At 56.0% G+C, this 26,833-nt stretch overlaps 3 protein-coding genes across 3 annotated transcripts; 2 read left to right on the top strand and 1 right to left on the bottom strand.

Annotated features, from left to right (window-relative positions):
* Nucleotides 1-9,414: 9,414 nt before the first annotated feature.
* Nucleotides 9,415-11,299, top strand: J7T55_003540 (uncharacterized protein; the record flags this gene model as incomplete). The annotated part of the gene is made up of 4 exons (XM_053143573.1): nucleotides 9,415-9,460; nucleotides 10,088-10,375; nucleotides 10,933-11,168; nucleotides 11,222-11,299. 4 exons carry the CDS (start codon nucleotides 9,415-9,417, stop codon nucleotides 11,297-11,299), a joined length of 648 nt encoding a protein of 215 aa, XP_052993789.1.
* A 2,030-nt stretch (nucleotides 11,300-13,329) lies between these two features.
* Nucleotides 13,330-15,564, top strand: J7T55_003539 (uncharacterized protein; the record flags this gene model as incomplete). Its single annotated transcript, XM_053143572.1, has 4 exons — nucleotides 13,330-14,024; nucleotides 14,076-14,213; nucleotides 14,271-14,980; nucleotides 15,035-15,564. 4 exons carry the CDS (start codon nucleotides 13,330-13,332, stop codon nucleotides 15,562-15,564), a joined length of 2,073 nt encoding a protein of 690 aa, XP_052993788.1.
* A 7,968-nt stretch (nucleotides 15,565-23,532) lies between these two features.
* J7T55_003538 (uncharacterized protein) lies at nucleotides 23,533-26,478 on the bottom strand (the record flags this gene model as incomplete). The annotated part of the gene is made up of 5 exons (XM_053143571.1): nucleotides 23,533-23,852; nucleotides 23,911-24,371; nucleotides 24,488-24,695; nucleotides 24,763-26,131; nucleotides 26,245-26,478. 5 exons carry the CDS (start codon nucleotides 26,476-26,478, stop codon nucleotides 23,533-23,535), a joined length of 2,592 nt encoding a protein of 863 aa, XP_052993787.1.
* Nucleotides 26,479-26,833: the final 355 nt, after the last annotated feature.

The following is a 26,833-nucleotide window of genomic DNA, read 5'->3' as shown; positions in this document are numbered from 1 at the left end:
AGATGGTGGTCGCGAGCTCACACAAAAAGGTCTCGGGCCATGCAAGCCTCGCTGCTGATACCCGCCCTCGCATGGCCCCAAGCCAGTGTTGGGCTCGGCAAGGCGTGCTTTTCAATGGGGCCACACATACACACACACACTTTTCAACTCTATGGGTTCACGATAACCGAGCTGCGAGATCCCATGGGCTGAATCGGGGGCGCGCCACAAGATTCCGCACTCGAGGGCAGATTCACCCATCGGTCGGTGCCTTCCTCCCCAGCCTTTCCCAACCACGGCCAAGGTTGCGAGCCTGTCTCTGTTTGCGGGGTGCTACAGCATTGCCTGTGTAGGACAGGATGTGAGACATGCAAATGATATGTTGGGCCTTGAGATCTGGGGCCCCAGAGCCCCCAAAAAGATTGTAAACATGAAAGGATCATCTCAAGGGCTGTGCCAGACCGGTCTGCCAACCGTGGTTTTCAATTTTACCGGGATTCCTGCGATCAAGGGCTGTAAGACACGGCGGTCTATGGGCTCTGACGATGCTCAACTTTTGCCAGAAGAATTTTACTCTTACGCCCAGCGCCTTCAGCTCGACTCTAGAACTCGGTGACTCTATGGCTGGCATCGCGCAAGGATCTCGTAGCATGCTGTTGCGGAGTGTTTTCTTTGTGTTGCATGGGGCGTTGGCCTGTCATGGCTTGCCAGCATAGTGCTACGGCTCCAGTCCTATCTCGAAACTAGCTGTTAACAAGGCTCGCATCTAACGAAGCCTTGGAAGACAGGGGATTCCACCAGCGAAGGGCCCTTGGCCCAATGTAGACTGTAGATAGCTTCTGGTTTTGTTCTAGTCTTTCTAACTCGATGGGGTGGACGAACGTAGAGTGTTCTAGCGATGGACTCGTTTAGGATTCGAGACGGGCCCCTAGGTATTCTAAATATATGGGAAACAAACATGAGGACAGCAGGTTGGATTAGAAGGTTCCAAGCAATTGGGAATCCTTGAGTCTATGGAAACGAGTAATGACACTATCAAGCGAGAGGTAATGTATACATGCCGATTTAGGGTGACAACCTCCCCCTTCACGTTTGTTCGTTTCCGGTATATATAGACATACCACAGACTGGCGCTCGTTTCTATGGCCTTATAGGTCTTTGATCGCGTGGAAGCTCTAGTCAAACCGACGGTCTTGAAAGCACTCGCAAGAGAGACGGGTTCGCTCAGACACTTTAGTCTAGTCCATCCTCATTTGGGCAATTCCACTAGGCCTTACCCGCATCAGGATGCTGCCTTTGGAATGGTGTGTATCGCTGATATCGCGCGTAAGTAGTGTACACAGATGGATGACTCGTGGTTCGCTTGGGGCAGTGTGTGAAAGCTGTACCATCAGTCGTAGGTCTCACGATACTTCCAATACAGCCCTCAAATTCCCGCTGGGACCAGCACTGCCAAGCCACTACAGCCAAGCTTCCAAGCAAATCTTGACCGTGTCCAGGAACGGAGACCCCGTAGGCAGTACAAGCACCGGTGACAGCAAGTTCAACCGAACATCGACAAAGCGCACGGAGCCCGAAGCCTCAAACTAGCTTCCCAGTCTTGCCGTGATAACGGCGCCTCCCGCGAGACCCATATGCCACCGGCCGCTATGCCGGTCGATTAGAGGCGCTGGTAACCAGTCGGCTCTATCGCCTTGGGCTCAGGTCTGGCTTGTAATCAAGAAGCCTCAGGAAAAAGGAAGTGATAATGATATCCACATACGTGATGCTCATTTACAATACGATAGTGACCGCTTTGCGAGGCCGTGTCAATTTGCCCAGCCTGCCACAGTCAGATGGCACCAGGTGGACCTCCTGCGGTCTCCAGCATAGGTAGGAAGAGTGTATGGGATCATCAGCCTGCCGGCTTAGCCCGTGAGAAAACTGAGTAATGTGGTAGGATGCAACACAGATACTGGGGATTCGAGACATCTCCATCAACCGGGCACGGTCCTTGCACACATTGCGCCGCATACTTGAGCGGCGGCCAGGCAAGGCGGACGTTCCCAAGCAGAGAGACAGGGTCCATACGTTCGTGCAGACTCGTGCAACTCACGCCCCGTAGCCCATCTGACGCCGCTTAGGCCGTGGGTGGATGAAAGCTGGTGACAACATCATCCGGCGGACTCGTAATCAGCCGAGACCTGTGCCGGTCGGTCGAACGCTGAGATGAGGCGAAACAAGTCATAATCGGATACTTGCTGACCCGCCCAGCCAGAACTGTGAGCTTTGACTTGATGAGAAAATGCTACCTACCAGTGACACATGCCAGCTGGACTTCCTCCCGGCGGAGTCACATTCTGCGGGCCGCACAAAGAGATCGTGCGTTTCCCATTCTTGACTTGTTCTGTTCTGTTTGTCGCCCGGTTGGACGACAGATGTTTGCCACTTCTGACGGACAGCATCTAGTGGGTGAACCATGAGCAAGGAAGTAAACAAACACAGTGGCTGTGACTAGGGCACGCGCGAGCACAAGAGCCCCGGTCTGCACGAGCCTCCCTACCAGCATACTCCAAGACCAAAGAACGGAAAATGACATCTCTCACACGTTCCCAGGAATGAGCCGAGCATTCCGTTTCCAGTCAACTGGGAACTCATGAATGGGGCACCGTCGAAGGCGATGCGCCCCAGGTTGATTGCCCATAGGTCATCGGTGACGGTAGAGCCTCAAGTCATTGGGTGAACACGACGGGATACTGCGTTCTCGGCCTAAGCCACTCGCGCAAAAAGCTCGCCCCATTCTGCCGGCTCTTCGAAGGAGCGCGTGGCCGCCGGCAGAGGATTCCCACTGAGGGGCTTAAGCGAGGGGGGACAGGCTGCACGTTGCCGTCGTCGCGCAGACGCTTGTCTTTCAAGAACAGCAGGTGCAAGCCAGACCCCAGTCAGACCAAGACGTCCTGGAGCTGTGGGTCTCTCCTATCAGATGATGTTAGTAAGTTTGGCGTCGAAGACTAAGGCGCTCACCTCGTTGGTGGCAGATTTTGTGCAAAAGGGAGAAACGCTGGACCCAATGTGATCTCGACGTCATTCCGTCGGACGTTGCATGCTGGGCGAGGGACAACGACCACGACCTGCTCGCCTGAAAGCGTCAGGTAAGCAGTGCACTAGTATGTGCCGGTTTCTATGTCTGGTGCGGCTTTTCCGTACAGCAGAATTTAGCAACCCAGCCCAGGATGAAAAAAGAGGCACAAGTACCTATATGTGACCACGTCGCGATTCGTGGAAGTCACTCGCATGAATGTGCCTGGTTAGAGACGTTCGGAGCCATGGGTGCCCCTTGCGCCGGATGGCCGTTGTGCAGATCCTCCCGTGCGGTACAGCGAGGGCAGCCGACCGTACGGGCAGCGACCTGAAAAGAGTTCCTGCAGTAGTGAGTGGACGATTCGACCGGCAGATGCCGAGGAGGTGCCCAAAAGGTGATGGCGATACTGCGTGCTCCTAATCCCGCCCCTTTTGTGATCAGTTGAGTTGGTTTTCCCCCTTTTCTCTTCCCCGCAAACCAAGACTCAACCCGTCTCAGATCCCTTCCGCTTATCTCTGCAACCACCGCCGGCTGAAAGGCGTGAGGCCCGGAAAGTCTAACCCATTGGGCGTACTGCCTGATCGACTATACGTCAAGGCCCCGTGCTGCCTGACAGTGTCACCCGATGTCGCATTTCGGAAGGTCCCTTCTGCTGCGAGTAAGAGGCCCCGCCGTCAGCTGGAGGACAGAGCCTCACATCACATCTCGCATCATGCAGCGGCCAGCATCAAGCCTTTTCGAAGTAGGTTTGCATCTGCTGCAGGTCCAGTCTTTTTCCGTTTCACCATCGCGAGGCGCTGAGACGCCAAAAAAAGAAAAAGAACAGAGAGAAGCTGAGTATCACCAACAGGGTGCAAGTTGCGCGCGCCATCAGCTTGCGGGAATAGCAACTTGTTGTGGAGCTTGTGCTTTTTTTGTGCCTATGCCAAACAATCCAAGCCACTACTGACTGTCAGCTGTGATCCGATCCACAGTCAGGTACCAAGGTGCCGGTCGTGGGCGGGGCCGTTGCTTGCTGTCGAAATGCCTTGTACGATTATGCCGTGGCTCCCATTGAGCGCACGCACTCTCCAAACATAGAAACAAAGCCCAGGACCGTAGCCTGGATGAGCCGCCAGACCTGGGTGGCAGTTCAGCCAGTGGATGAGATCCAAGCCCACTGGCCTGGGCCGTCTGATGTCCGAGACAAGCTTGAGTCAAGCGACGGGAAAACCATTGTTTGTGTTTGGCCGACTAGAGATCGCACGAATGGCAAATGATTCCTCCTCCGTTTGGCGTCGTTGTCGCTGGGCACGGTGACAAGGTGACGCGGATCCGATGTGTTGGAATCCCGGGCTCCTCGGTGCATCCATCAGCCCAGGTCCAGGCTCTGGACTTATGCTCACTCCTCGGTCACTCCTCGGTCAAAGGGGGTGGAGACGCATCGGCCAGCCGTTCCTCGAATGAAGGATGTGGATGAGCGGACGGCCCATACTATGTGTAGCAAAAAGCACCGGAGTGCACGGGTGTTTGGTCGATTTTGTACGGTTGACGGCCGATCTCAGTTCGCACTGCGCTCCCTACGTAGACGATGATGAAGCCTTCAGATCCAAGTGCTAGATCCCGCCTGTACAAACTGAATGCCTATTCTGGCTAGCGGGTGGGCCGTTTCGAAGCAAAACTTGCCCACTCGTCCAGCCATTTAGGTTCTCGGTACCTGGCACACAGACCTCCGTTCGCCTAGTGGTAGGGAAGAGCGTTGAGGGCTGACAAAGAGAGAATAGACAAAGGTGGGGCCTTGGAATGGTACGAGACTGGAGTGACGATGTCCCTGTCAGGGGAGCCAGATCCGTTGCGCAAAGGAGAGAAACTCCAGGGTCGAATCACGCTCAGTCAAGCCGGATGATGTTCGGGCTACAAAAGGTTGAACAATTTTCCGAGCACAGTCTCAGTGACCTGTCATAACGTTTTCTTCCCATGTCACGTCGCTGTAGTAGGCGATGGAACAGCGAGGCTAATGACATACCACATAATTTCGAAGCGAAGGAGGTAGGTGGGCAGGTCCAACCGAGTGGGACCGGGCTGATGCAAGACATCACCGTATGCTCCGCAGATACACTGTCAGGAGCAGCTTGGGCAAGGCTTGCGCCGTTGTCTTGGATTTCCAGCTCCTACCATGCCTCACTGTGCAAGGCACAACTCCAAGATGCCATCGCCCTCATCCTCGGCAAGTGTGAACGATCCGAACAAGGCGCGGGCAGGGGTGAGTCTACCATTACAGTAGTTCCCAGAAACCGTTTCCACTCCGTATGCTATTCTGAGCCGCCGATCCCTCTTTCGTCTCAACTATCGTACGTCGCTTGAACGTGCGCAATGGATCAGATCTCGGAAACGACATCCACCTATTTGGAGACTGCGATCCGCGTATATGTGGACTCGGGCTGAGTGAGGTGCTTCCATTGGGCAAAAAGGCTACCCGAGGTCGTCGGCGAAGATATCCTGCCTGCGTGCTGTAGGCGGCACCGCATAGCAAGAGGCACATGCAGCCAGAGGCCGTTCTTCGGCAGGGTTTCCATGAGTGTGATTTTGTAATTCAACCCGGCTTCAAGGACAGGCGTGCTGGCAGTCGGCATTTGGTAAATTAACGTCATCCCTGGGTCAAACACAGGAGATTGAGCCTCATCAGTCACCAAAATCTCCGATCCAACGATGCCCTCAAGGTCGTCACTTCCGAGACCAGCGAGGGCTGGTGTCGTGGGTGAAGACTAGGATCTGCGCTCCGGGAGACTCAAGCGCGATTACACATTTTGTGGAGGGGCAGTGGGATATCTGCAGAGGATCTCCGGTAGAAGTGGATATCAGACGCGCCGTGGACCCTTTAATCTGGGCCGCCACCGGGCTCCAGGGGTGAGCCTATCCAGCCCCGACTCAGACGGCGGACGAGTACGGGGGTCGGTAGCGTACTCGTAGAGGGTCTCGAACATGAGAGTCTTGGAAAAATCGTTGATCTTGCCTTGTCCGGTAATTTTAAAGATCGCGAAGGCCCGCTCTTCTCCGCCCAATGCATGATGCATAGTCTTTTCCAACGGTCAAGTGAAAACCAACAGTCCGTGTAACGGCGGTTTTCAGAGTCAGAGCTGGCCGCTGCGAGGCCGAATCACGGATGCCGCCGTTCGCCCAGCCACTGCGCGGAGCGATCGGGAGGGCTGGTGGCTAGGAGCACTATCCAGGCCCTGCCGGCGGCTGTGGAACAGGGGAAAACCAGACAGCAAGCTTCAAGATGAGAGACTGTGCGCTTCCCGATCACACCATGGGCGCGGCTAGCTGCTTTTTGCTCTGCTGTTCCCGTCGAGGTACCTACGCCAATGCCCCTCAAGTGGCCGCTCAGATGGGCCGCGCCGGCCAGAAATCGCCCTGTAACACGTACTTGTGGCGTCCCGCCGACCAGCAAAGGTGAAGGGAGCTTCGTGTCTCCCTTGCTCGTGGCAGCCGTAGGACAGCGCCTAGGTTTGGACTGAGGCCGAACAGGAGTGACGGGTCGGATGTGAGATGTCTTGTGGGAGGTTCCTCAAAGACGGACCCAAATCCGACTGCAACTGATCATGCCAAGACGCAGCTGAGAGGAGCTCGGTCTGCGTCTTTTCCTGAATGCGAGCAACTTCGCGAAAGCACACCTGTCCCAGGCACAAACTTAAACATCACCCATGACCCCTTCAGTAGAGAGGCGGGTAGATGGAGCTTACTTTTCACAGAGAAGTTTCAGTCTTGGTCGGATCGCTGGTCAGCTTGGCGTCAAGCTACTTGTACTGCCCAAGGTCCAAAGTCAAGAGTTGCGAATCGTGCGATCAGAGCTTGAAAGTCCAGCACAGGCACTGCTGGCGGGTGTGCATCTCAAACCAGACTAAATTGCACCCTGACAAAGGAGCGGCACCCTAATGGTGCCAAAGCACGGTAACAGCAAGCAACAACTGACTGAACTGACTGATGTGATGCTGTGCAAACGCCTCTGGTCGGAATGAGTTGTGTGGTGATTTGTTGTGTCAATCGCTTCAATCGGCACATACTAAGTTTGTATGCGTTGTTGCCAGTGCTTTGCCAGCAAGTATTGGCAGACAGCTTGAATAAGGCTTGAGCACGACCTACCTGCCGCGTAGAACCCAATTGGCTGCAATTGGAACAGACTCCCCATGATGCGCAGCGGCGCATGTAGAGAGCTTGTCGTTCATCCCAATCGTGCGACACTGACACATCTGAGCGCCATGAACGCTACCGCGTGCCGTACCAAGGATATGAAAAGTTTCTTCCGCAGCAGCGAAGCGTGTGTCAGTGGGATAGATACTGCGGCCAGGTTAGATTGCGATCCATGGAGTTCTTCAACGCATCTCGGATGTATGAGGAGATCTGCATGAAGCTCGGAGAGCAAAGAGTGGAATGGAAATTGGAGGACATGACAAGCAGCTGCGGACCAACAGCCGGTCCTCATCACACATTACATCGAGCATCAGAAGCAAGTCAAATCTCGGGGGTAATATCGCCGGTGCCCCGGGCTCTGTGGCTGCCCGCTGGCTTGGTAGGGAGGGGGGAACGGGGAGGCAGAAGGAGTGCGAGTAAGTGCTTGCTTGTACCAAAGTAAGGTTGGTCACTCGGCCGGCGGACCGATTGAGACGAGCTCGGCCTGGTATTATTCGTTTGGCGAGGATACCGTGGCTGCGTAGGCAAGAAGATGGCCAGGCCGAGAATGTCTTGCCTCGCTCGGTCATCTGTGTAAGGCTGACGATGATGAATCAGTTCCGTGCAAGTACCGCAGGGTAACGTTCGGCAATGATACAGTGGTTGGTACTAGGGGGACGGTTCGCCGATCGTGGATCGCTGGGGGCATCCAGGTGGATCAGGCTGCTGCATCATCAGAGGGAGAAGTGCCGACAGGGCAGGGCAGGGCAGCAGGGCTCGTCGGGAGGGAAGTTGGGTGGGCCTGATGATGCCCCTGAAATAAATCGTATGTCGCCGAGACCAGCGGGGTGTCATGCCATGGCCCATGGGAGTGGCTTGCCGGTGCAGTGCCAGCGTCATCTCCTTTGCCTTTGTTGCAGCTGTGGCTGAAATTGGGGACCAGCCCGGTGTACTGTAGATGCTTTCCAGGGTGGGAATAGTGCTGGGTGTGATCAATTCCGGATGCGCCAGAGGTTAATCCGTGAAAGCCCTCGGTCTATGTCTCTCAGCCACAGCCATGAGCGTGACCACGGCCATGACCACACGGCCTTACTGCCCGCCCGGCTGCGTGTCTATCTGTCCCGTGGGCCTGGATGGCTCGATCGATGGATTGTGCCTGGATCGCACGGGTAACTCAGTTCGTCGGCCCATACGTGCCTGGGTAGAGATGGGCCAGCATCAGACCGTGGTCTAGTCTGCTGAGGAGTGGGTTTCCGCACGCGTCAGGAGTCGGAGGGGGGGAGGAGGTGACGTGTGGGCAGGTGGGATGGGCGGCCGAGACCCAAGATTTACCCCTTTCAACAAGTGTGTTTGCGTGCTTCTGCGTACCGTGAAACGGGCGGGCGGGATCTCTGAGATCTCGCAAGTGGCTGGTACTGCGTAGTATTCCATGGATGGGTCCAAGGATGATTGCGCGGAGGATCCACCGGCTCCAGATCATCTCCCGAGGGCGGCGCCCTGCGCGTCTCCCTCGCAGACTGCCATTATGGGCAGTCTGGAAGTCTGTCTGTCCGTCAGTCCGTCTGGCAGCCTGCACTCGACTCCACTGGTTGGCCGTCACCAGTACGTCGTCAAATCAGCCACGTTTCGTCCCATCTTGGGCTGCTTGTGCTGCCTGTGCTATTTGTGCGATCTGTGCTTGTCCGTTTCGGGGCTCTGGCAGTCTGGGCATCCAGGGAGAAGACTGGAAGCCAAAGCCTGACTGACTCTGGGGCCGCCGCGCGGCGTGGGCGTCCATTGTTCCTGCGAGCTATGATTATCACCATGCCGACTCTTGGACTGTCAGGGCTGCAAGGTTGTGGCTGTTGGGGGCAGCTCTTGGAACGGAACGCCGGCGTTTGAAGGGAAAGCCGGGCCGTGGGCACTGGGATTGGGTGGTAGCCCAATCCTGGATGAAACGGTGGACAATGTTGGCGAAATCTTCTGGAACTGGAACTGGGCTTGCTGACCAGAGCTTGGCCCTCGTCTTGGCCTAGCTAGCCTACCAATGCCAGCCAGCCCGCCTACCTCGGTCCCTTGTGCTTAAGTTGTGTGGTAGAGTTGAGCCTGACGTGGACGTTAGTGGAACCACCATCTCGGCCCCGACATCGACCCTCGACCTCGACCGCGGACGTGGACGTGGACGTGGACGTGGACGAGGAAGGACGTGGAGCTCGACCTTGTTGACCTTGCCCACCTTGACCCTGATGACCTCAATCTGGACTGCATCGCGCGCCATTGTCGACCATCGAGGTATGCAGTATGTTCGGTACAGTCTGTAGGGGGTAGACAGCCCGGGCCACACACACATCACGTACCGTACCGTACATTGTCCAGCTCTGGCACCGCGTAGTCAGTTTCTGCGTCTGTCTGCAGATTGGAGTCTCCACCCCTGGGACCTGGGGCCTGGGCCTGGTTCCCAGCTCCCAGCTCCCAGCTCCCAGCTCCCAGCACAGCTCTTGTTGTCACCTTAACTCGACCCCGGCCCAACCCAGCAGCAATCATCATCCACCAGCCTGATGATCAGCCCTCAACCCAACCCATCATCCTTTTGCACCTTGGGACGCAACCTCAGAGGAGTAGCAGTAACTCCGAACCGGATCACCACTTCCTCCCGCAGCAGTGACACGAATCCCACCCCCGAGGCTGTGGGAAGCTCGTCAAGTCATGCTCCCGTGCCCTCTCTTTTTCCATCTCCACACACCCTCCCCGTTTTTGTCCTTCATGCTGCATACAGTAGACCGAGTACACTACTGTTAGACATCAGAATGTCGCTCCTCGAGTTTCCTCTTTGGTCCGACCTCCTCGAATAGCGCCTCCTGCTTCCGCACCAAGCCTCAAACCCACCAGGGCGATGTCACTCAACTGACCACGTCCAAGGCGATCGGACTAACCAGCCCTTGTTTGCTCACTACTGTCTGTCATGGGCTGTGGACCTGGACCTGGACCTGGACCTGGCCCTGGCCCAGGACCCGGCCCTCACACTCACTATTATCCTTGCCCTCGCGCGCCCGCCGCCCTCGCACTCACCTCACATCACCATCTCGCTCTCGAATCCCCGAAGCTTCATCTCACCCTCTCCCCCCTTGCGCAAGACCAAGCCCAGGCCAAGTCTCACAGGCACAGCTGACGACCGTTGCTTGTGTGCTGGCTGCATGCTAGATCAGGGTGCGGTGACACCGCTCACTCTGTTGGTCTGACACCCCTCCTCCTTGAACCGACTGACCAACTGCAGCTTTTGCCCATGCGTGCCGACAGCTGATGCTGGCCCAGTCCTGAGCCGTATCCGTACCAGACCGCGGCTTTTTCGGGACAAGCCCAACACACTTGGTGCACTCTCGTGGTGGTTGGAATCCCACCAAAGGTCAAGCTTCACCATCTCTGCAAAAGCAAGCCGCGGCAATCCGTGATCTGACATTAGACTCTCGGGCTGGCGTCCCGTGCTGATCATGTCGCTCCATACCGCGACAGCCAGACATGATTTTCATCTTACGGCCAACGTCCGTTGACAACATGCTGTGGCTCCGGGAGATCTCACCTGCGTCTATCAAAGCTTAGCCGTCTTGAGAGGGAGCTGGAAAATCCGGGGTACTAGCAGCACCTCTCATTAGTGTCCCCTCGTCACGTATACACGTCCTGATGGATGTCTCTCTCCACCACTTGTGATCCAGACACCCCAGGCCATTGCCTGCTTCGCTGGCTCGGAACCAGATATTTGATCGTAGCCTCGCCAGAGAGGCGCGACCTGTGCCGCCGGCTCTCCACCGTCACCGCGCGCGTCTCTGCCCTTCTCTGCCCTGCTCTAAAGAGCAAACAACAACAACAACAGCACTGCGACCGGCCGCGTTGCTTGCAGCGTCTCAGCCCTGTCTTGTCACGCTCCACGGTCATGGTCAAGGTCACGGTCGCCGACCGGCCCTCTTCTCCCTCACAACGAGACCCCGAGGCCTGGGCATACAAAGTATAGGCTCTGGCATTTCTGCGCGCCTTGGCCGCCTGACAAGACGCCGACAGCAGCTCGAGATCTGCATCAGTGATCTGTCTGCTCGTTCAGCCCGCCCTCCTGTCCTGCACACCCCTGCTATTCTGTAACCATGATTGACCGGGGGGCTGCCGTCGAGAATACCCACCCTGGCTCTCCCCACCTCCCGCATCACCTCTCAGCGAGTTTCGCAACAAAGCCTCATGGTGGGCCCTTGAGCAACTCCCACCCCCAGAGCCATACCCTGTCCGCGGTGCAGCTGCTATTCATACACCCCTCCTCCTGAATCATCATGCCTTCTAATTGGCTCATGTCAGGGGCAGGTTGAACAACGGTCATGCTTTCATCCGTGGAGTCAACACAGGACTAATGTAATCAAGGACCAATGAAGACAGCTCAGATATTCCAGCCGAGACGGTTCACAACGTTGTTGTACTCTGTACAGGCGTATCCTTCTTCCTATGCGGAGTTCCTGGCCGCTTTCTCTCATCTCCCTCTGAACCTTCCTACTCTGTACCAGCACCAGTAGTGCTTGGGTTTCCCAGACTCTTGCCTTTTCAGGAGTCTAGTCTCCCGCCCAACAGCCAGGAACCTCCATTGCTAGTCAAATCCTCGGGGTCGAGGTCTCTGAACCCAGACCTAACGTGCCGCTGCTACTGCTGGCTGCTGGCTGCTACTGCATGAACACACGCTCCTGTTTATATCGGCCAAAGGTGTCTCCTCCGCATCAGCAGAAACTGCGATTACTCCTAACGGGTCACGGTTGAACCATTCCGTCCTGTATGCTTATCCCATCGCCCTTATAGCCCTCGCTACCCTTTTCTCGCCCACCTAATAAGCCCAACAACTCTGTGTCTTCCTAGTGCCCGTTCATTGTCTGGTTGGTTCCGGGCCACTGATAATACAGCATTAGCCATTCAGCCGGGACTTCTACCACCCAGTTTCCTTGGTCTACATGCTTTTTGTCCCTTCCCGTCGACCTCAACCCAGTCCAGAGGAAAGCAGTGCTGGCTCAACTTCAAGCCGTGGCGCCCTCCCCCGTTCAAACCAAAATAACACCACCACACTGTCACCCGCAGCTGTACTTGAGTCGTGGAGTCGTCAAGAGAGCAGCGCACCGGGGTGACCCAGGCAATACCCACTATCTTTGATGAGGTATCTGGTACATCCTCTCGATCGCCCAGGACTCACCCATTGCCCTTGCGGCTGCCCGTGCAGGCCCTGTTCTACTTTTCGGATTCTGCCCTGACATTTCTCCGTCTGGTCTGGCGGTACCTGTGATATTGGCTCCACCCGTGCTGTACTAAAGTACAAGGCTCCTTTCCCCCATAGGGGTTGACCTTGTTGCAACCACGGCTATTTCTAAACTCCATGCAGGCCGGGGGACCTGTCACTCCCAGCAGCACCTTGAAAATCAGTCAACCCCGCCGGCTCCATCAGGTTGAGACCCTCGGATTGTATACATTACAGCCCTTGGTCCAGTCTTCAGGTTCTCGTCAATAACTCCCTGTTGGCTTCCACTTTCGTCTCTTCTGGAAGGATTCTATAAACATCATCTCGGACATCGTCCTCGGCAGAGACTAGACCACTGTGTTCTACTTCGATCTCCTTTGACTGTCTCGACACCATCTTCCACCTCAAAGCACTCGTCTGTCCCATTACTCTGTTACTGGACATCGACTTCACTTCCTGATACCCTTTCTGGACCCTAAGCATTCGGCAGGCCTGTGGCTTCGAGAACATACTTGAGTCTCTCATTCAAAGAGGCTCTAGCTCACTCGATAGACACTTCTTAGGACGTACGCTGTACGCAGTCAGCACCGTGGAGGGATCATCGACGCGACTATCTTTCTGGGCCCTTCTTCGAGCGTCTTGCAACATCGGTCGATCTTGACAGAATTATCACCCTTGGCTAAAGATATATTTGGCCCACAATCAGCAGCTGGCCTCCGCCCTGACGCCTCGACACGTTTTTTGAGAGTCGACACGCTCCTTCAGTTGACCTGACCCTCGTTTGTGGCACAATCTCCCCGCTCGTTTCTCTGGTAGCAGACTCGTGAGTCCGCTTTGACGACACAATCACCCGTCGTTTGAAAGAAAGCGAATTGTTCCCCCAAATCACCGTCAGACACCCTTTCCAATGCTTGTTTCCAGGCAACGCGATTCCGAGAAAAACCACTGGTCGACAAGCAAATACGAGACCCTTTACCACAGGTCGGAAGCCAGTCCACGCATGTCGAACAATTTTGACGCTCCTTTGTCGACACAGTCTGACTGGCAGGGACAGCAGTACTCGTATCTCCCTCCTGGGGAAAGTTCCATCTATGCACAGTCTTATGGCCATGGAGCAGCTTCCGGTGGCAACTCCGAGTCCCAGGCACAGCCGCGCAGTGCTGCCGAGGCTAGCAGCTCCATGGACGTAGAGCCGAAGACGGAGCCGAATACACTGAGTCCGCCTCTGAGCCTACGACGGGGTGCGGATCCCCTGGGTCTACGTCAACAAAGACAACCATCGCCTATTGCTGAGCAGTCAGAGACGCAGGGCGATGTATACGCTCAGAAGGCAGCAGAGTCCTTGAAAGAGGATTCAGTAGCCTCGACGGACACTCCCGGGATGTCGCTAGGATCCAACCCAGTGAGCTCGGTCTCTTCTGCGGGCCAGGGCCCGGAGCTACCAGCCAGCCAGTCTGGCCCTGAGGACCAGGTGGCCAAGCAGGAGGACGATGATGACGTGATAGATGAAGATGACATGGTCGACGGCGACACAGAAGCAGCACTGCAGCAGATGACACCCGCTGAAAGAACCGCGGCTCGGAGGAAGATGAAGAGGTTCAGGTACGCGATGTGACGAGAGGGCGTTGTCAGAATGAGGCTAACATTGTCCAGGCTCACACACCAGCAAACACGGTTCCTAATGAGCGAGTTTGCGAAGCAGCCACACCCTGATGCTGCGCACAGGGAACGATTGTCGAGGGAAATCCCAGGCCTGAGTCCCCGGCAGGTGCAAGTTTGGTTCCAGAACAGGTATTCGCAGTCCCTGCAAAGAAATGAATGAACATGGTTACTAATCACGAGTCTCAGGCGAGCGAAGATCAAGCGCCTCACAGCTGATGACAGGGAGCGCATGATCAAGATGAGGGCCGTGCCTGATGACTTTGACAATGTTCAGGCTCTTCACTCACCATACGGAGCCGTTCACGGCCTCGGTACTCCAATGGCGTCTCCTGTTGGCTTTGGTCCGGGCCCGTATCCGGATCACCTTATGAGGGGACCACTGGTGGTGGATGTCAGACGAGCTGAGGGCGGCGAACATATGTCGTCCAGCGGGCTGAGTCCAGCTTTTGGCAGCATCGGATTCAACACATCGGCGTCCATGAGCAACCCAGACCTGCTGACTCCCATGTCCCAAGAGTCCGGTGACCGGTATGATTACTCGAACCACTTGACTCCGCTGAGTGCCGGGCCCAGGACTTCCAACCCCTTTGGAAGACAGGGCAGCATGGAGACGGGAATGCCTGTTCAGAATCATCACTCGAGACAGCAAATGCGGCCTCTTCAGCCACTTCAACTCAGAGAGACGCTCACCCGGTCTAGATCCGACAACCTCCAATCACCCCTTAGATCGAGCATGTCCTGGAAAGGAGACTCGATCGACTACTCGTCTTACCATCCTGCGGCTGGCAGCCCAACACCCTTGAGTGGGCGACAGCAGTCTGTTTACCAGCCTTCAGAAGGACTCAGCGGTTCTCCTTCGACGACGTTGGGCGGCTACGAATCGAGCACTTATGCCGGTAAGTCGCGTGGTTTGGTTACAATGATTATCGTCGTTGCTAAATATTCTCTAGGTTCATCTGTGACATCTCCCACGCACATGTCATATCCAAACTTTCAGTCAAACTCCTTCCAAAACTCACAGAACCGCTCCCGCCTGCGCGCCTCATCTGCAACTCTTCCGCTCGGCCTCGATCTGAGCGGCCAGCGATCGTTCTCCGCTTCCCACCACGGCATGCGCTCCGCAACCTCGCCAACCCACCGCCATGCCGCAGTCACTTCCGCGCCATATTCCACGGGATTCCCGACGGCGCCTCTGACGGCGCCGAGTGATTTCTCTTTACCGAGAACACCAGGGTTCCCAACGAGACCGCACGACTATTCGATGCCACAGATGAGTGCGCCAATTGCGCCGCCCAACGATTTCTCGCAGGCCTTCCACGCTAGCATGAGCTCGGGACACAGCTCGAGGACACCGATGCGAGACCAATTTGGAGGCGGTGGTCCCTTGGGTGACAGGAGTGGCGAGGACTACGGAGGACCTGGTGGCGAGCTGAAGAGAAAGAGGAGCTTCACGATCCCACAAGGCAGCTCAGCGCACTGAGAAGAATTCCGACGAATAGGCGGAAGAGCGGTGAGCCGCGACGGAGGGGGTGCTCATCTATCGACGCGACCATGAAACACAGGGCTGTGTTCCAGACCTTCCAACTGGCTACACGGCATGCTCCGCGACACTTATTACACTTGCAGCAACACGTTCACATCACCCTGGCATGACTTGGTTACTAGATATCACCTGGCTTGAATAGCAAGGTATTGAAATGACCAGCAGCCAGGAGACCCGCCCTGCAGTGCTTCTACGGGATAGAACGCAAGACGACGCTGGGGGACTGGCCGGGCTAGGACCTACGAGAAACGTATTTTTCCTTTGTCAACAACGGGGTCACAGGCGGACACTCTGGAGGGGACCAGGCGACAGCTGAGGCTATGACGCATGGCATTTCCCGTCTCGAACCAATATCGAAGAGAAGCATTCGATCAAAACAGTCCAGGAAAAAGTGGCCAGGGGTTCATGGGGCAACGGTCAACGGGCAACAGGGGGGTCTTTGTTTCTTCTTCGGAACTTCGGGAAAGGTGGATTGGAACCAGCGAACCACGAAAGGGGCCAAGAGCCAGCCAACTTCAAAGATGACGATTTGGTTTTTCGACCACCATTCCGCTCGAAAGCGGCCAAGCTCTCTGCCCATTCCTATGAGCTTTACGATGTGGGGGCCAGGGGCGCGAAGGAACTCGGCTGGTTGTGCCCAGGAAATAACTCGCGGGACGAAGCACACACACCCTTTCTGTCACCCACATCCTCGCACACCCACACTAACACGAACACCAACACACCAATACACATTCACACACACACATGCACAAAACGCAGGCTGGTCTGCTTTTCGGATAGACAGGGGCTTCTACGGTTTCCGGCGAGTCTGGGTATTTTGCTTCTGCCCGCCCCACCCCCTTCCCTCCTTCCCGGGATTCTCTGCATGCTTCATGTACAAAGTTTGTTGAATTCACTTCCTTTTCCTGTTCGGGTAACGTCTTTTCTCTCTGTTTGAGCTCTTCTTTCTGTCGCATACTTAGGTTAGGTACATTGTTTACTCCGGTCGGCCGGTCTGCCAATATGGTATTCTTTCTACTTCCTACTTTCTACTTCCGCCCCCGCTTCAGAGGTCTATTTACGATAGCTGCCTTCTAAATTGGTTTCATTCGGCTGTTGGGGTTACCTGGTCCAGGGCTTTGCTTCAAGATACCTACCTGTTCCTAGCGCGTGCGTGTGAGAGAGGGTTGTGCTGCTTTACTGTACGTACTGTCTGTCACGATACATTAAATACCAAAAAAGAAAATAAAACAACATCAAAAAAAGAAAAACAATTGAAGAGTGATCGGGCTGCTGTGTCACTTCAGATGTGCGCTGGTGAACCGTTGGCTCGGGGAAAATCTGACAGAACGACCGAGCCGGTGCTTCGACCAAGCCAGCTGGCTGGGCCTGCCCGGCCGAATGCAGGTCGCATTCCCTCCGGCCGCACCTCGGCCGCTGCTTGCCATCGTTGGGCAACATCGCTCCCAGCTGTAAGATGAAATTTCGTGTTCTTTGGGACTACCCACAGTCGGGGGCCACACTTGGTTGACCGTGACTCTGAGGGGAGGGGGAGGGTTATGGGGGTTTCATCGACAGGGCCTTGTTGGTGCGCGTGGAAATAAGCTTAAACTACTAGTGACGGGCCTTGCGTCCCATTTCGGAACGGGTTAGAGGTAGCACCAGAAGAACACTGGAAGAACTTGGGATACCTAGGTACGTCGGTCGGGGTGCGCAAAAGGAGGGGGGGTTGCCGTCTAGACGCCCTCCGCCCTCCAAAGAGACGCCCGAATTCTGACCCCAACTGATCGCAAGGTGCTTCTGGCCATCCAACCGGGTCTTTATCATGGGATGCAGTATGCACCCGTCAGGTGGCTTGGGCAAATTGTCCACGGCAGTCGTTGTCAGCAGGCCCCGACCGGCGCGCGCGCCTCTGCCTGGGTGGTGGTGAATCCGGGCGGCATGCGGAATGGTTTTCCCATGGCTACTTCTAGGCGCGGAACGAGGCGCCGTTAGCTGCCAGATACAGCGGGCCAAACAGGGTAAGCCCCCATGGCGATCAGCTACGTTGGCGAGGACAACCGCACTGCTGCTCAGCACAATTTTGCCGTGCGCTGACCCTCGCATATCAGAAGTAAGCTGCGGCGGTTACAGGATTTGCTATGCCGTGTCATCTGCCGCCTCCCTGGCATTGCAAGATCCCATCACGGAACGTCCCTCCGGTGCAGCATGGTGGAGCGGCAGATCGGCCACAGTCATGAGGTCTAGGGGGTCTGACAGGTTTTCGCGGGAGGTCAAGTTAAGCTTGCAGGATAGTTGCGGGTTACCCAGGCAAGGGAACCAAGTGGGCGTGGGAATAGTGACCTAAGTTCTTCGGGTCCGCCACTCGCCCGAGTTGCGATGCAGCTCACATGATCTGGGGTCTAGGTCTCCTTTCTAGCCATTAGATGAGGGTGTGCGGGCGGGTGATGTGACTCTTGCAGCCTTCTGCATCTTGATGCAAGTGCGCCGATCCCCAGACAGGCATAGCTTGAAAAGCTTCAGTCTCTTGGTCCTGCCTAGAGGGTCGTACAGAAGTGTTCAGCCTGGCTGCGGTCAAACGGCCATGTACTGGTGTCTAAATCCCAGTTCAAGGACGTCGACAGTATGGCTTGATAGCCGGCCCAGTTTGGTCACCCGCAAAGACTCAGCTCTTGACCGGTGAGCTCTGCTGCCCCGAGACAGTGGGAGAGGCTCAATCAGTTGACCTTTCACATGTCGCCCGTTGGCAAGGCTTGTGAGACTGTGGCTTCTGTAGGGCACCGTCCCGTGCCGCTCGAATAGTTCGGTGTCTTTGACGTCTTCAGTCACTTGTTCGCAGCCAAGAAAGAAACAACGTTGGGGCATGTGGAGTCCTGCCGCGGCAAACCCTAGTAGATGGGCGTCCGGTAGACTATGCTGTCTCTGATGCGCATCTGCAGTGCCTGCATACAGAGCGGTTACTGTCGCCTGGCACTAAGGGTGACGTCGATCGATGGTTAGATCGACGGTCCTCTACAACGACAGGTGGGAATGGCGCGCCCCATGTAGAAGGTAGATGAAGTGGCGCTCATCAAGCACAGCCGCTGCGCTTTTGTCTCCTTCTTTAACTGGTCTGGGCCGCTCCGTTGGGCAAGATAGATGTCGAATGCAGGATGCTGTGGCCACAACTGCCCGAGTGGCTGTCTGAGGCCCGAGCTCGAGCGGTAGGCTGATCGATGCACTCTCCCCTCGACGATGGTACGGAGCCGCGTTGTGCGTCAGTCAAGGTTGTGGAGCGTATGGCGAGGGCGAGCACAGGTGGCGGGAACTTGCACCCCCACATCACCGAGGCCCAGGCCAAAAGATGCTGCGGTCCTCCACCAAACGATTTGCTCTGCGCCGTTGCACCAGAAACGACCGAGGGGGCCGATGGCTGAGCTTGCAGAGCGAGGGCTTGTACCCCGACGAACGTGAGTGAGTGTTTGGTCCAGGGCCGGCGGTAACGGTTGGATCATCCGGCTCCGAGTAATGGTGGGTGTAACGGTAGCAATCGACTACTGCCTCCTCCAGGACGGATCGCCCGCCAGCGCCCATGAAAGCACCCACACCTGAGCTGATGGGGCATTAGCCATCTGCTAGACACGGCGGGTGTAGCTATGGGAGCTGAAGGTCTGCGTGACCAGGCTCGCGCGGTGACTGGGAAGCTGGGAGCCGCGACCTGGGCCAGAGGGAGGTGTCGCAATCCCTGACACTGTCCCCAGTCGCCAGTCGCTCTCATACACGGCCTTGCCTCAACGTCTCAGACTGACAGCCAGGTAGGACGGCTGGATAGGAAGGTGGAGACGCAACTAACCGGTCGAGACCAGAGTCATGGCCTTGGGATGCAGGCGTCCGTGGAGCCAAAGGTAAGAGACCAGAAGCGGAATGGCTTGGCACGGAGGAAAACGTTGCGCATGTGAGAAGGGAGCCGTTCGACCCCAGATGCTTTTCCCATGCCCCGGATCATCCCCATCCCCATCACTATGCAGTCAGTCAGGATGTCAGGCTGTGTGTGGACAGAGCTAGGGCGGCCGTGACGGCGAAAGCCGATTTCTGTGTTTTACAATGCAACAGGTGGTCCATGGTTGACGCGGGCGACGGTAAGAGGGAGATGAAGCCGGGAGATTCGACCAGTCACCTGGAATAACATTATCCATCACATTGACGTAGGGACGAGTATTGCAGGTCGAGCCACAGCTCTACCACCAAAGCCAAGGCGCGGTAAGTTGCCTCTTGCGCTGGGCAGCTGGTCCCAGCTGGCCACCAGGCTGCTGTCAGCTGGCAAGTTGAAGACATCCATTGCAGTCTGCGGCGAACGCAGCAACCTGTTTCACCCGACAGTCGGCACTGCCGACGGTGAGAGGTGTATGATGCTGCACAATGATTGTCTAAATTGCAATATATCGATACCATGATGCTTCGCTGCCTGGCATAGATGTGCCTCTGGCCTGGTGTACGTATCACATCTGGAGGCTCTTACATCTTGTACCACCGCATAGACAGACAGATCACGGGCTAACTCACCCAGAAGATGTACTGCCAACCCAAGAACGCTGAGTCGCAACGATCGTCTCAAGCAGAGGCGCGGTACCGTCCAAATTTCACTCAATACCATGATACGAGGTGGTTCTCGTGGTATCCCAGCCCTCGAATTTCCCCTTTCTGCCTAAATACAGATCAGTGGGCCTTGCACCAGGCCAGCTGCCTTGAGGACTGGATATGAGAGAATGTTGGAGTCTCAGCCCTCCTATTGACATTTGACTATTGACGAGGATCCTGCTCGGCAGTTGACACTAGGTGAACGGCCCGGAGTACCTAGGGCATTGAGGAACCCGTTCGTCAACCCGCCAGACTACCTGTTCACCGGGCCTCTCGAAGCTACAAAGCTGGCAAGCGGATCCAGAGACATCCGGCCAGTGTCAAGAGGGATGAGATGTTACATCAAGATGATGCGATGCTGCTCCCGGATGTTTGGCACTCGACATGTTGATACTACCACCACTAGTAAGGCTTACGAGCTGCAGATATTGGCAGTGTAATCTCGCGGCACTCGATGCGAGATCGGCACGCATCATTTCTCCTTCCAAGATACGCTCTGCGGAGGCGGAGCATCAGGTTGCTAGAAAAAAGGCCGAGATCCATCACAACATGCAGCCTTTGCTGGTGCTAGAGGTGCTATGTGAGTGCTGTGCGTGTGAATGATGCTCCTCGGCCTCGATTGAGGCCCCGACGACGGCGCCAACAACTGTCAGATCGGACCATTTATCCCGTAGTGGAGCTTCTCGTCGCGTCTCCTGGGCAATCTGGTTCGTCGAGCACCCAGTATTGCCGGAATGAGAGGGATCGCAATAGACTCGACTGAGGAGTACCACAGGAGCCACTGTGGCGGCTGTACGATCGGTCATATCTAATCAAGTTACAGGTCGCCAAGCAGCATCAGCTCTTGAGAAGATGGACACAACGTGGGAAGAACCGTCCCGGGATCAAGGTTTCTGGAAGGACAGGGAACAGCGAGTCGGGCTATACGATTTGACAAGCAATATACAATGACAGCAGGGAAACATCCGACCTCCACCTCTGACCTACCTTGATCTGCGGACGTCGGGCGGTCGATGGATAGAGTGATCAGCACCGCAGGCCTGCACCTTGCCCAGATCGTGTCGACCCATCCGAGTCGAGGCTACCTACTCCACAGCAGCCAAGACAGACAGACGACGAAGAGTCGATGCAAGTCATGCCTAGGAACTGGCGGCAATGGCTGTCCACAACCCGGGAGTGCGTCTAGGTAGCGCGCCGCAGCGGAAAGGCGGACGGTGCATCGCGAAGATCGGCTTCCAGAGATGGTCAAGCCTTGACTCGGAACCTTGGTAAATGTCGGCCCAGTGCTCATCCAAGCAGAAGCCAGAAGCTGCAGACGTCGTGCGTCGAGTAACCCACCACGAAGAGAAGGTCCCCTCAATATTGACTGAGCCGCCCGCTTCCCCACAGGTTGGCCATTCGTCTGTGCTCGGTGCGCTTGTATCTCCCTGTCGGAGAGTCAATATCACCTGTATTATGGTAGGACAATGGTGTTGTATCTGGAACTTCCCTCAAAGAACTACCGGATAGGTATGTCAGCGAGACTTAGTGTCTGTGGACAAGGTGCCATTAAGAAAGCCCGTCTGACTTGCGACAACCAGTTGAGTAAAGCATGCTGCAAGACCGCCGCACACACTTAATCGTAAAGTCATGGAAGCTGTCCAAGAGTTAGTCGCTGGAAACTTGTTACACCTTGGTCCTTTGTGGCCCTGAAAGCAGAGAATATCGACCTGTGTGTCGTTAAACGCCTGGGCTGTATGCGTCGAGGCCAGTAACCTGAATGACCTCCTGTCAACCAACTTATACCAGGACAATACCGTATGGCAATCGGGCTTATCGAGAGTATCTCCCTACTGGTGCAAGGCATAGTCTAGATATGTTGATACGGAGTCAATACAAGAATCCTTCGACCTAAGTCTTAAGAAATCTCGTGGATATCGCAATGAGCCTGACCAGACTTCGCTATCGACTCGAAAACTAACAGCATCACGATTGTGCACCCATAGCCCAAAAGGTCTCCACGGAGTCTGTCCTCAGGTGGGCACCCTATATATTGAGGCATCTTCACTCTAACATAGCTGGCAGAGGTTCAAGGCAGCGCACCGAGACGATTTGCTCAGGCTTACTGTACTGAAAAATGAGGCTCTCACGCCGTCCCTGTGTATACCCAAGAGCAACAAGAGCGTCTGGATCGATCTAGTCGAGTCTCGGGCATTCATCGAAGTCTTTGTGCCCCACCTGTCTAGTCCAGTCGCCTCGTTTCACCAAGAAATGCTCTTCGTCCTAGCGACTAGACATCATCTCTACCCTAGCAGGCTCGATCTCTCTTTGCTTGCGAGCTCGTGCTGGTGGGTGCCAAAGCCAGTGTCGGTCAGAACAAGCGGATCGACACACTGTGGCAGAGAGGTATCAGGGCACGAAGACATATGGTGACCATTTATAGTAAACTAGGCATTTGGTATGGCGGCAGAATTGGAAACATACAACGGGATGCGAAGCGAGGGCTGAGAAGGCATGGCCGCTTCACAAGGTCGAAGTCTTATCTCTTGTTGTCTGTGGCCCTGTTGGATCAGGGATATCATCAGGGAAGCGACAGAAAAAATTCTGTCGAGAACAGAACCAAGTAGAAATACGGAACATGATGCTGTCGTGGTGTATACAGCTCCTGGACACGATGTTTTGATTCAGATAGATTTACCTATGGCCTCCTCTGGCTGGTCATGTCCAAGCCTAGACGCCCCTTGATGGTCCTCTTCTTCTCCAGCTGCACCTGCACTGTTGACTGTTGGCCAAAATACATGTATTGATACACAGTCAGATTATTGGGTCAAATTCGCTTTCCCTCGTGGAAAGCGCACTCGTTTTGCGCACTACCAACGTTCGCGTCTCCTGGTAGAAGCATCACTCTGTCTCTTTATCTGACCTCGCAGATGCCTCATATGGAGACTTTCTCCTAGGACGGTGGTCGATGACTCAAATATCCAGCAGCCACTCCCTCTCTTGAGCCCTGATACACAGCGCGATGCCTCATCGCCATGGGCTCGGTAGGAGCCCCCACGACACGCACATCAGGACGGCCCTGGGTGTGGATGTCAATGGAAGCTTTTCGTGGCGGCTGATAGATATTGGGAAACATACTGTGAGGCTTCGTCAACCCTTGAGACACCCTTCGGTCCTGTTTAGCAGTAGGCATAGGCTGCCGCAAAGAGGCGGACCTGGCGGGCACTCTGAATACCACATCTTGCTGTCGTTCGTCCCGGTCAACTTGCGCCGTGTGTGACCAAGCGTTGGATAGACCGCTACCAGACACAACGCTCTCAGATTCGACTACAGGATCTTCAGTCCGCTCCCGCTTGACGTTACTCTCTGGTCGATACCGCTGCTAACGGCGCCGACTCGAGCTGCGGTCCCGACGATCCCGACGTGGTGAGCGATCTCTGACCCTGTCCCTGTCTCGATCGCGGTCCCTGGCTGTGTCTCGGTCTCTGTCCCGATCGCGGTCCCGGTCCCTATCCCGGTCCCTGTCGCGATCTCTATTGCGGTCGCGGTCACGGTCTCGGTCACGGTCGCGGTCTCGGTCACGATCTCGATCACGGTCTCGATCACGTTCACGAGAGTCGTCCCTGACTCGGTGGCGAGGCCGACTCCTACTACGAGGGGATCGACTGCGACGTCTTTCCTTGACTCTATCCCGCGAACGCTCACGTTCTCGACTGCGACGACGAGTGGTTGAAGCGCTGCGGTCGCGGCGGATAATTGAATCCCGACGAATGACAGACTCCCGACGGCTGTCTCGTCTATCATCCTTTGGCCGGTCCCGTTCCTTGTCCCGGTCCCGGTCGCGATCGGGCCTATGTGAATCGACCCGCGCTGGCGGCACATAGCGATCGATGTCATCCGGCGCCCGTCGTCTGACCTCGGGAGACCGTTCGGAACGCTCGCCACGTTCGTCATCCACTTCGAAGTCGATGCCAGGCACAGGCTTACCCTTCTCGCGTGCTTCCTTCTGAGCCGCCAGGTATGCCTTCGCTTCACGCTCTCGCTTTTTGACCTCGTCTTGCTTCCATGCCTCTTTCTCTTCCTTGTCGAGGTATGCTGGCGGGCGGTCTAGGCGGCTCTCTTTAGATTTCGATCTCCTTCTTGCCTTGTCTGCACTCTTCGACCTCCTTCGGACAGATCGTGAGCGGTCCCTTCTCTTGGACCTAGATCGAGACCTGGCTCGGGCCCTTGACCTTGAACGATGCCTTGTCCGAGAGTCAGATCGTGACCGTCTCCGTCTCACTGATCTCGATGTGTCGCGTCGGTCTGCTCGATAAGGACTTCGCCTGCGGGGCGATCTCGACCTCCGGTAAGATGTGTAGTGGTCGCCGCGAGGGCGTGAAGGGCTGCGAGTTCGCCTCCTATCATCTCTTCTGATAGACCTACTCCTCGATCGGCGGCGCCGGACTGAGCGGCTTCTTGACCTCCGAGGGTGGCGGTCTCGGCTCCGGCTACGATCACGCTTGGGATCTCTCGCTTCTCTCGGAGGCTTGGTCTCATCCGCAACCCGTCTAGCACGTGAGCTGGACTTATCGCGGCGCCTGTGAGCATCTGAAGCGCGGTCCTTGTCATCTGTATTCCGACGCTTCGATGGAGAAGAGTCCCGGTGAGAGTCCTTCCGCGGGTCTTCCTTGAGCGAAGACGTCCTCGCTTTGGGGCTCGGTGTCCGATGACGGCTCCTGCCTCGGGTGTCCCGAGACGCCGCAGCTGGAGAGCGTGATTTGCGGCGAGACGGCGAACGGTTCCTCGGGGGCGTAGGTGCTCGCTTCTTTTCTTCTTTGGATTTGGCTTCCTTTGGTTCCTTGTCGGCATCTGCTGGTTTGCTTTCCTTGGAAGACTTCACGTCTTTCGTCTCCGAAGGTCCCTCAGGTTTCGACTTCGCTGGCAACACTTCAGGGGCTTTCTTCACCTCCGCCACCTTTTGAGACGATTTTCGAATAGGGTTGATCGCAGACGCCGGCTTGATTTTGCGAGGCGGTGGCTTGAGTTCCTCGTCGATCTCCAACTCAGGCTGCTTAGAGGAGACACGTTTGCTATCCCGAAGCAGGTCAGCCAAAGCCTCTTCCTCGAGGCGAGAGAGCTCTTCTTTCGAGAGCTCCTTCTTGGTGACTTCTTTGCGGCCACGGCTTTCCTCTCTTGGGCTTCGGCGCCGTCGGTGTCGATCCCTTGAGCGGTTGCGCGAATGATCTCGTGAGCGAACTCTTGACCGAGCTCTGTCACGTCGATCTCGGTCCCGACTTCTGTCCCTGTCCCTATCCCTGGTCCTGTCCCTGTCCCTTTCCCTGTCTCTGTCTCTGTCTCGGTGGTCACGAATCCTCTCTCGGCTTCTGTCACGATCTCTTTCTCGGTCCCGGTCTCGGTCTCTCCCTCGTTCGCGTTCACGCTCGCGCTCCCGTTCACGCTCTTTCTCCCTCTCTCGTTCCTTCTCCCGCTCTTCTTTCCGCTTTGCTTCGCGTGCAGCTCTCTCAGCCTCTCGCTTCTTCTGCTCGGCGCGTTCTTCCCTCTCAGCGATTTCCCTGCGCTGACGGGCGATTTCCTCTTCCATGGCCTTCAGATCAGCATACTTCTTATCGCGCTCAGCCCTTCTGGCGCCAATTTCGGCAGCATATTCTTCATCTGTCTTTGCGCCCTGGATCCGCTCTTCCTCGGCCACATCTTCACCGACCTCAATTTTTCGAAGCTCGCGGATCTGTTGTTCGATTGCGCCAACGTCGATCAGGCTTTCAAGGAGGGCCTCGGCTTTTCTGTAGACACCCGTGCGGTCAAGCGCGCCGTCGATAAGGGCGACGGCTTTGCCGCGGTCGAGCGTCAGTAGCTGGGTTGGATTCCGTTCGATTTCCTCCTCGGCGACTTCGAGGATTGCCTTTGTGATCTGCTCCCGCTGATCCTGTAGCACATATTGAATCAGTGACATGTATTGGCATTAAGAAGTCGCATAGGTGTCGGCCATATTGCCCAGAAAAATCACTGCAAAGGGATAGGGTACTGTTCAGCACGTACACTGGCCTCGAAGGTATCCCAGACCTGCTTGCGCGTCGCATCATAGCCTCCCTTCTTCTTAAAGGCGTGGGCAAGTCCATCAATGGCCGTCCTAGTCGCTGAAGTGAGGGGCAGCTCTGACGCCTTGAACTTTCGAGGATGAGTGACGGTTGGCGGTGCATCGGCCATCTGCACATCGGTCTCTGCATGCTGGTCGCCAGCCGCAGGAGTCAGGTTGACGACTGCTGCTGCCATCGTGTAGAGGCAGCTCAAGAAGTGGTACGTGACATGGAAATGCCCGGTTGGCTTCCGCCCCGTAGGAGTTTGTGGAGTAGAAGAGCTGATGAAATCGCCCAGAAGCAGTTGTGAACTTAAGTGAGTGCAGTTTGAGTGAAGGAGAAGGTTCGCGCGATGGCTCCCAAAAGATTCAATCGCGGTTTGATGGATGGCAGGCAGGGATGGGACAAGTTGTGTGGGGACACCGCCCATGCAGGTGCGCTTTAGCCGCATGTGGGGCCCGGTGCTAGGGGCTCCCACGGCCCATGGGTGACTGCTGACTCCACTGGCCGGCTCGCGCTTGGAAAAGACCTCAGGCCGCCAACGTCAACCG

Source organism: Diaporthe amygdali, assembly GCF_026229845.1.
Source record: "Diaporthe amygdali strain CAA958 chromosome Unknown NODE_14_length_1008325_cov_65_372321, whole genome shotgun sequence".
NCBI classification, from domain to species: domain Eukaryota; kingdom Fungi; phylum Ascomycota; class Sordariomycetes; order Diaporthales; family Diaporthaceae; genus Diaporthe; species Diaporthe amygdali.
The sequence above is the reverse complement of the archived record's forward strand: the minus strand, read 5'-3'. Positions and strand labels throughout refer to the sequence as shown.